Source organism: Miscanthus floridulus, chromosome 14 (genome assembly GCF_019320115.1).
Source record: "Miscanthus floridulus cultivar M001 chromosome 14, ASM1932011v1, whole genome shotgun sequence".
Taxonomy (NCBI): Eukaryota; Viridiplantae; Streptophyta; class Magnoliopsida; order Poales; family Poaceae; genus Miscanthus; species Miscanthus floridulus.
Window position 1 is genome coordinate 77,832,925 of NC_089593.1, and position 9,146 is coordinate 77,842,070.

Consider the following 9,146-nt stretch of genomic DNA (forward strand, 5'->3'; position numbering starts at 1 on the left):
TAGTTGTGAAAATGTGTTCAACGAGTTGCCTCTCCCTGGCACTCGGCTTCGTGTTAAATAGCTCGGGGAGCAGCCCCCCGGCTGTGGTTTGTACAAGGGTTAAGTTTGTTACAACAGATTAGAGAGATATACATCTTGAGCTACAATCTAGGAACAACCCATGCCTAGACACTAGAGGAGATGCCTATCGTCTAACACCCCCTCAATCTCAGCCATATACAAGGTTGATATTGTTCCTGAACTCTCGTAGCTTCACACTAAGAAGAGCTTTGGTGAACCCATCTGCCATCTGATCCCTTGAATTAATAAACCGAATGTCCAACAACTTATGTGCAACTCTATCTCTGACAAAATGGAAATCAATCTCTATGTGTTTTGTTCGAGCATGAAACAAAGGATTTGCATAAAGATATTTTGCACCCAAATTATCACACCATAGCGGAGCCATGGGAGGATGAAGGACTCCAAGTTCAGTTAACAGTTTTTGTACCCAAATCATCTCGGCCGTTGCGTTTGCATGTGATTTGTACTCAGCCTATGTGCTAGACCGTGATACCGTTGCTTGTTTCCTTGCACTCCATGAGACGAGATTATCACCAAGGAATACAGCAAACCCGCCAGTTGATCTTCTATCATCCACGCAGCCTGCCCAGTCGGCATCAGAAAATGCGCTAAGAATCATAGATTTTGAGGCTCCAATCTTGAGTCCAAGATTCAATGTCCCTCGTATGTATCTGAGAATTCGTTTCACCGCACTCCAATGAACTGTTGTAGGCGCATGCAAGAACTGACAAACCTTGTTCACAGCAAAGGAAATATCAGGTCGAGTAAGTGATTGCAATGCACCAACTAAGCTTCGGTATTTAGTAGAATCATCCGGCCCTAGTGCATCACCTTCCACAGCACTAAGCTTCTCTGTGCTTGACAGAGGTGTATCAATAGCTTTGCACTTGTCCATCCCTCACCGAGATAAAATGTCAGTAGCATATCTCTCTTGACGGAGAACCAAGCCATTCTGAATTTTCTTGACTTCTATTCCTAGAAAATAGTGAAGATCCCCTAGATCTTTCAAGGCAAACTCCTTTTACAAATCACCGAGTAATGCCTCTGTTGCTTCTGGAGAAGAACTTGCCACAATTATATCATCTACATAAACCAGGACAAACAAACTATGTCTGCCTCTATTAAAGTAAAACAAGGATGTATCAGCTTTTGATGGTATGAAACCCAAGGATTCCAATTTTGCACAGAGCCGAGCATACCATGCTCGTGGAGCCTGCTTTAGACCATAAATCGCCTTGTCAAGCTTGCATACATAATGGGGATGTGACTTGTCCACATAACCCGGTGGTTGATGCATGTAGACTTCCTCATTCAAGATCCCATGAAGAAAAGCATTTTGAACATCCAACTGACGGAGTGACCATCCCTTTGACACAGCAATTGACAGGACTAAGCGAATGGTAGCTGCTTTAACCATGGGACTCAAAGTATCTTCATAGTCAATGCCAGAGCGCTGCTTGTAGCCTTTGGCTACCAACCGGGCTTTGTAGCGATCAATGGATCCATCAGCTCTCCACTTCACCTTGTACACCACTTGCACCCAATTATGTTCTTCCCCTTTGGTGCAAGAACAAGGTGCCAGGTATTATTCCGAAGCAGTGCTTGATTCTCGGCATCCATCGCCGATACCCATTTTGAATCAGCTAGGGCTTCATCAACACTGTTTGGCTCCTCAGATGCAGATGCAGCCATCATACACCACTGTACGGTGCTGTCAGTATATTGCTTAGGCTTGGAAATACCTTGCTGCAGCCGTGTTGTAGGGCGAAGTCCTTGAGATGGATCAGTCGGCACAGCTGAGACAGAAGCTACATTCTCCACACCGGATCTGGAGGCGGGCACACCTGATCCGATCGCCGAATCGATCTTGGGAGCAGCGGGCGACAGCTGCCCCCCTCCCGACCAGATCCGCGTGTGCAGCCACAGGCCCGGTCGCAGACTCAAGTGGTGGCGTCGATGCCATAGACGATCCGCTCACAGGAGCCGCTGACACACCAGCGGGAGCGACCGACCGCCGCCGCACGGAGCCCAAAGACGATGGCGAATCCGATCCGCCAGCGCTGTCAGGAGAAGCAACGCCGGGATCCGTGCTGCTTCCCGTGGCGCGGCATATGAAATATGGAACATCAACGCTGGATTTTCCACTAGATGAAGCACCATCTGAAGCCGATTTTTTTCGGTAGACTACACAAGGTCACAAGAGCTGGAAACATCGTTAGTAGGCTTAGGAGAATCTAGATGCTGATCACGTACTAATGCATCCCCAAATTGAGTAGATGGATTGAGTCAGATTTCAGGTAGAAGTTGAAGTTCAGCACGTAATCGAGCACCAGTGTTTGGGTGAAGGGAAGCGAATGGAAAAACTATTTCATCAAACACCACATCCCTAGATATGTAAATTCTCCCTTCGCTTGGATCCAAGCACTTGAACCCTTTATGCAAGTTACTATAGCTAAGAAACACACATTGTTTGGAACGGAATTGTAGCTTGCATGTGTTATAAGGACGAAGATTGGGCCATACAGCGCACCCAAAAGTACGAAGAAGGTATAGTCTGGTCCATGACCATGAAGATGACTAAGGGGAGTCTCTTGATTAATAACTTTAGATGGCAAGCGATTAATAAAAAAGCAGTAAGGAAGGCTTCATCCCAAAACTTAAGCGGCATAGATGCATGGGCTAGTAGAGTAATTCCCATTTCGACAATGTGTCTATGCTTACATTTAGTAGAGCCATTTTGTTGGTGCGCATGAGGACAAGATACATGATGAGTAATGCCGACCCGCTTAAAGAAAGAATTTAAGGATTGATATTCTCCCCCCAATCGGTTTGCATATCACGAATTTTCTATTAAATTGCCATTCAACTAAACTCTGAAAATCATGGAAGCATTGAAAGACTTCAGATTTATAGCGCAATAAATAGATCCAAGTAAATTTGGAGTAATCATCAATGAAGCTCACAAAGTAATTAAAATGACCAACAGAAGTTGGGGTAGGTCCCCAAACATCTGAGAACACAAAGATCCAAAGGACTAGTAGACACACTAGTTGACTTTAGATAGGACAACTGATGGCTTTTGCCCTATTGGCATGCATCACAATCGTGCTTATTGTTCACATCATGAATAAAAGAAAGTTTATGACGGATAAGAACTTGTTGTACGATGGAAGTAGAAGCATGTCCTAGCCTACTATGCCACAAAGATGATGATGGCTTGACAACACCAAGAGCTTGCTTATTTGATGATGACCTATGCAGGAAAGACTTGAGCGGGTAGAGGCCTCCTTCACATCTGCCTCTAAGGAGCATTTTCCTCATCGCCTGGTCCTTTATGGAAAAAATGATCAGGATGAAATTCAACGAATGCATTATTGTCTCAAGTGAGACGATTTACAGAAACTAGACTTTTGCTTGCAGTAGGAACATGGAGAATGTTTTTGAGATGAATCTTATGCGATGGGGAATGCACAATACTATGACCAACATGTGAAATCTCCATACCTGATCCATTGGCGGCGTGGACTTGCTCCCCACCGTGGTACTTGTCGTGCATGGTCAGCTTCTCCAATTCACTGGTGATATGATCCGTGGCGCCAGAGTCCATATACAAATTGGTATCTACTCCATACAAGGTTGTAGTAGATGAAGCAGATTTTTGTGGGGGGCCAGTGAAAGATGCATCGAACCTTTTGAAGCAACAAAGGACAGTATGCCCTTCCCTGCCATAGAGCTGACAGATGATGCCCGAGGACGCACCGCCGGAGCCACGACCACCACCATGACCGCCCTTCTGGCCATGACCAAAGCTGCCATGACCACCTCCATGTCCACCACGTGAGTTGTTGAAGTTGTTGCCGCCACCGCGGCCTCCTTTTGCAACGACATTGGTAGATCACTGATGATCACTGCCTCCGACGTGTAGCTCCATCCGTTGCTTGAAGCTCACCAGCTGGGTATAGAGATCCCCAATAGATATGGGCTCAACCCTAGCGGCGACAGCGAAAACCACCAGATTGAATTCTAGATCCAACCCGGTGAGTATGTAGGAAACGAGTTCCTCATCTTCAAGTCTTTGGCCGGCAGACACCATATCATCTGCTAACCCCTTCATCTTAGTAAAATATTCACTTATGGAGGACGTACCCTTGGATGCAGTCGCGAGCGCCATTCTTGTGCAGATCAGGCGCGCACGAGATTGGGATGCGAACATCCCTTCAATGGCAGCCCAAGCCTTGGCCGCCGTGACCTCCATGGTGTCGGTGTTACACTATAAATCTTTTACTAAGACATGTCATGAGCATCATGTTTATGTGTTAATGCATGTGATAAAGTGTGTAGATCAATTTCTGTAACTCGAAACGATCAATAGAAATGTGAAACGAAAGTTGATTCGATAGTCATGTTATATCACTTAGGGTTTAAAACCAATTTTTATTAAGCAAAAATGCTATAGAACATGTATGTGATACTTAAATAAAGTTTGAAGTACAAACTTTGTAGATGACAATGAAATGCTTGCGGTCAAAAATGATATTACTATCTAATATTTTCACTAGTTTAGAAATCACAAATGGAGATTTTCAAGTCTGCCAACAGTTAGACACTGCTATGTTTAGCAATATTTGTAGAGAAATTGGATTAAGGAGTAGGGTAGTATTATGGCTTGTTTTAGTAGCCTAATATACCCTCTAAGGTATAGCAAAAGTGGTTTGGGGATTGGTTCAGCGGTTTAGACGTCTTGAACGCTTTAAAATCCATGCATAACATGAACTCGAGCCATCTTCTCATGTTGGGCGCGGTCACCAGGCTGTCTAGCCCCTGTAAGGGACCATGACACCTAATAGGGGGGTGAATTAGACAACTTAAAATTATAACTCTAACTAAGGCCTCTAATTTCACCTAGTCAAAACCTATGCAAAAGATTAGCTATCTAAATGTGCAACTACGGTTTTGCTAGGTGTGTTGCTATCTCTACCGCAAAAGGAGTTATGCAAACAATGTAAATGCGGAAGCTAAAGAGTAAGGTAGAGATATGCAAACTCCCGTCGATGACTCTGATATTTTTACCGAGGTATCAAGAAGCGCACAAGCTTCCCCCTAGTCCTTGTTGGAGCCCCTCGCAAGGAATCCCTCGCAAGGGCCAAGCTCCCGGTCGGGTAACTCCGTGGATAGCCCTGGGCCTTCCCCACGTGCAAGTGGGTCTCTAGTGTGCCTTCCAGCAAGCCTCTCTAGGACTGCTCCCCGCCGTCTTCACTATCAAGCTTCTGGCCGAACCACCACGGGCCTTGCTCCCTTCGGTACACGTTGGTGGCCACACCACAAACGCGGTTGGTGTGATCTCGCAAGACTACAAGCCCCTTCGATGTACAACAATGGTGCGCGCAAGCACCAAGTGGTAAGAGGTATGCAAACCTCACTAAACACTAGGCCTAAACCTAGAGCAAGCGCATGAGCGGCGGTCTAATCAACCTAAGCACTTCACAAAGCACCCACGCTAATCACCTAATGAATCAATAAGCACTATGCAAGTGGAGATCACTAAAATGGTATATCAACACCCTTGGTATGCTTCCTCAGCTCTCCTCTAATCAAATGACCAGTTGGGGGTCTATTTATAAGCCCCATAGAGAAAGTAGCCGTTGGGGGCAAAACCTAGCTTTCTGCTATTGACCGGACGCTGCTGTCGTCCTGACCGGACGTGTCCGGTCGTCCCGACCTTTGAGCGCGCGCGTAGTGATAGGATGCACTACCGAGTCCGGTCATCACCGACCGGATGCATCCAGATGCATTTGTGCCGCTCTGGAACCTCTCTGGACATGATCGGTTGCTGTACTTTGTGTGTCCGGTCATCTAGTGCCGCTACATCCGGTTCTCACTGAGTTGTTACCGCGACAATGAATAGCAGAGTCCGTGCGTCCGATCACTGCCTCGCTCAGTGTCCAGTCGCTGCTGCTGACGCCTGCTATTGCCGAGCAACTGATCGGACGCATCCGGTCACCTCTGCCGAGCTCATTTCTTCGTGATCTTGCATCCGGCTTGGTTCCCATCTTCGTGCTTGGATTTTGCTTGATATCTTGGTCTTCTCTTGTGCTCCTAGGGTCTTGCTTATGGTGTTGATCGTGGGATCATCATGTCACCTTCATCCAAGTCACGTCTTGCACCCTATTGAACTACAAAACAATTACTTGCAAATTCATTAGTCCAATTTGATTGTGTTGGTCATCAAACACCAAAATCCAAAGTAAATGGGCTTAGGGTCCATTTTCCTTACAATCTCCCCCTTTTTGGTGATTGATGACAACACGACCAAAGCAAGCAAATAATAAAAATTTTGGAATTTAGAAACTATTTACTTGCTAGGATGCAATGCAAAGGACAAGGTTATATGATTCTAAAAGATACCACATGTAAACATCTTTGGAAACTTATCTTGCCCTTGCAAATGTCCCCATGTGGCATTATGGCACAAAGCCTCCCCCTTGCAAATAATCCACTATCCTCCCTTTATCGGACCATTACCACTTGTAAATTATTATGATTGGGCTTGCTTTTGGTCCTACATATTCTATCCCTTTGGAATCAAACACCGAAAAGGAAGACATTAGTAGCACAAGGGAGGGTCAAACTTTGTGATCCTTTGTATGTGGAGTGGAAAGGTCACAAAATTTGACTCTCACATTACATAGACTAAGCTCCCCCTAAACATATGCATACATATGATGGAGAATGTAGTTTATGCATAATTGGCAAATTAATGCTCAAGGGAGTTTAATCTATATAATACATGGAGAAAGCATATAAATACCAAAGTGAAATCAACATGATGATATCGGTTTAAAAATACCACATGTGGAAACCAATTTGATTTATACCACTTGCAATTGGTGGTGGATATTTGAAGTATGATGCTTAACTCCGGGGACTATATTTTCCTTGCAATGAGACTACTACACACATGATAAGTTTAAAAAGGTGTTAGTCTCAAAGCATCCAACTTGTAGAGTAACCTCCCCCTAAATTTGTGCACATAAGTATGGAATACTTGTGGGAGACATGCACATTGATTTTAGAATAAAAAATACCACTTGAAAGAGGACATCACATGAATGTGAGAATCATTTTCAAAAGTGATATTTGGGAGAAATTATCTACAATTTGGACTTTGGCACATATTAGATGAACAATTGTAAAACAAGCTATGTGCCGTGCTCCTAAACAATTTAAACCATGTAGGTTGCTCCAAGGGTTAAGAGTGAAACCGAGCAAGCCTACCATAAGATATACCTAGTGTATGCAAGACAAAAGATTAAACATGAAAATGCAAACCTAGGCATGAAAAGGAACTAGATGCTAATTGAAATTTCAAGAAATTAAATCTAGTTACCTAACATGGGGAGGGGAATTTGGGTCCATAGTGTTCACTAACCCACTTGGCAATTGACATGATCCAATGTGATGCACCCCATGAAATGCACCCAAAATTATACCAAGTCTCCAAATTCCCCGAAGTCCATCGGACTTCTCACTTCCCTTTCGGGATCCAAACCTTCTTCTTGGTGCTCTTCATGTTGGAAAAGATCTCCTTTGGCACCCAAATGCATTTGGCCCCATTGTTGGCTTGCTTGTTCACCTTGATGGCCACCACCTTGTCATTTTTCTTCTTCTTCAATAGATAAGGTGTGGAGGCCTTTTTGTTCACCTTGTTGGTGTAAGTGTTGGAGAGCTTGCTTATTTCCTTTTCGTTTTTCTCTTTCTTCTTAGCTCTTCCCTCATTCTTCACCTTGCACTAATAGGACTTGTGGCCTTCCTTGTGGCACACGTAGCAAACCATGGTTTGTCCTTCATCAAGCTTCTTCACTCCCTTGACGGTGTTATCTTGATGAAGTTGGGCTTGCTCTGTCTTGCCTTTCACTCGAGTCAAGTCCTTGGTGAGGCGAGCCACTTCTTGCTTGAGTTGCTCATTCTCCATTGCGACCTCTTGTGTGCATGTTTCTACAACAACTTTCTCAACACAAACTTTGTTGCATAAGGGTGAGTCTAAACATAAATCATTACAAGAAGTAGATGCATCCTTTTTAGGCATGTCAAAAATTGAAACTTTCTTTTTAGGTGCCTCGGTGGGGGTTGTACCGACGGCTTCAAGATTTGCAACTTTATTAGTTAGCTCATCACAATGTTTGCACATGGTTTCCATTTTAGCGAGCAAACTTTTATAAGCATCTTGTGAGCTAGCTAACTTTTCCTTTAATTTTTCATTTTTCTTTACAAGTTGCTCATCATTGATTGTGCAATTATTTGTGTTTGCACTAGTCTCAAGTTTCTCAATTTTAGTAGATAGCTCCATATTAATATTGGCAAAAGTTTCATATTGTTCAAGCAAAGTAGCATAAGCTTGTTGTGAGCTATCTAGTTTTTCTTTTAATTTTTCAAGCTTCTTTTGTTGACTAGTGCAAACTTTAGCAAAGTTAAGATTTTCTTGCACAATTTCATCATAAGAAGGTACCTCATCATCACTATCACTATCATTGTCACTATCACTAGGGATATGCTTTTTGTTACCTCGTGCCATAAGGCACACGCGTGAGGTGCTTGTGCCCGCGCCTCTTGTGGTGGTCTTCTTCTTCACTTGAAAAATCATCCCATGACCTTATTGATGTGAGGGCTTTGTCCTTGCACGCCTTCTTCTTTGTCTTGGGTGTGGGCTTGTTTGGACAAACTTCCACAAAGTGCCCTAACTCGCCACATCCATAGCATCCTTTTCTTTCTTTGCTCATTTCTTTGATTGGTGAAGATGAAATCTTGAATTTGGATGGGCACACCCTTGACATTGAGCCTTTGGATCATCTTCTCCACCTTGTTGATAAGTTTGATTGATTCTTCATCAAGGTCGGAGGTGGAGGAGGAAGATTGATCATCATCACTTGAATCTTCATCATCATCATCTTCTTCTTCATCTTCACTTGAGGAGCTTGAGCTTGAGCTTGTCTCAATTTGCATGCCCTTCATCTTCTTTTTCTCACTACATGCAAGAGCTTTGCCTTTGCTTGATGATGAGGCTTCTTCTTGACCCATCTTCCATG

The 9,146-nt window shown here is 43.9% G+C and overlaps 1 protein-coding gene and 1 non-coding gene across 2 annotated transcripts; both read right to left on the minus strand.

The window, feature by feature from the left end:
- Positions 1-3,958: 3,958 nt before the first annotated feature.
- LOC136503815 (uncharacterized) lies at positions 3,959-4,318 on the minus strand. Its single transcript, XM_066498773.1, has one exon. The coding sequence runs from the start codon at positions 4,316-4,318 to the stop codon at positions 3,959-3,961; it is 360 nt and encodes a 119-aa protein (XP_066354870.1).
- On the minus strand, positions 4,000-4,138 carry LOC136506297 (small nucleolar RNA Z247). Its single transcript, XR_010771512.1, has one exon. It is a non-coding gene; the product is annotated as a small nucleolar RNA Z247 (small nucleolar RNA).
- Positions 4,319-9,146: the final 4,828 nt, after the last annotated feature.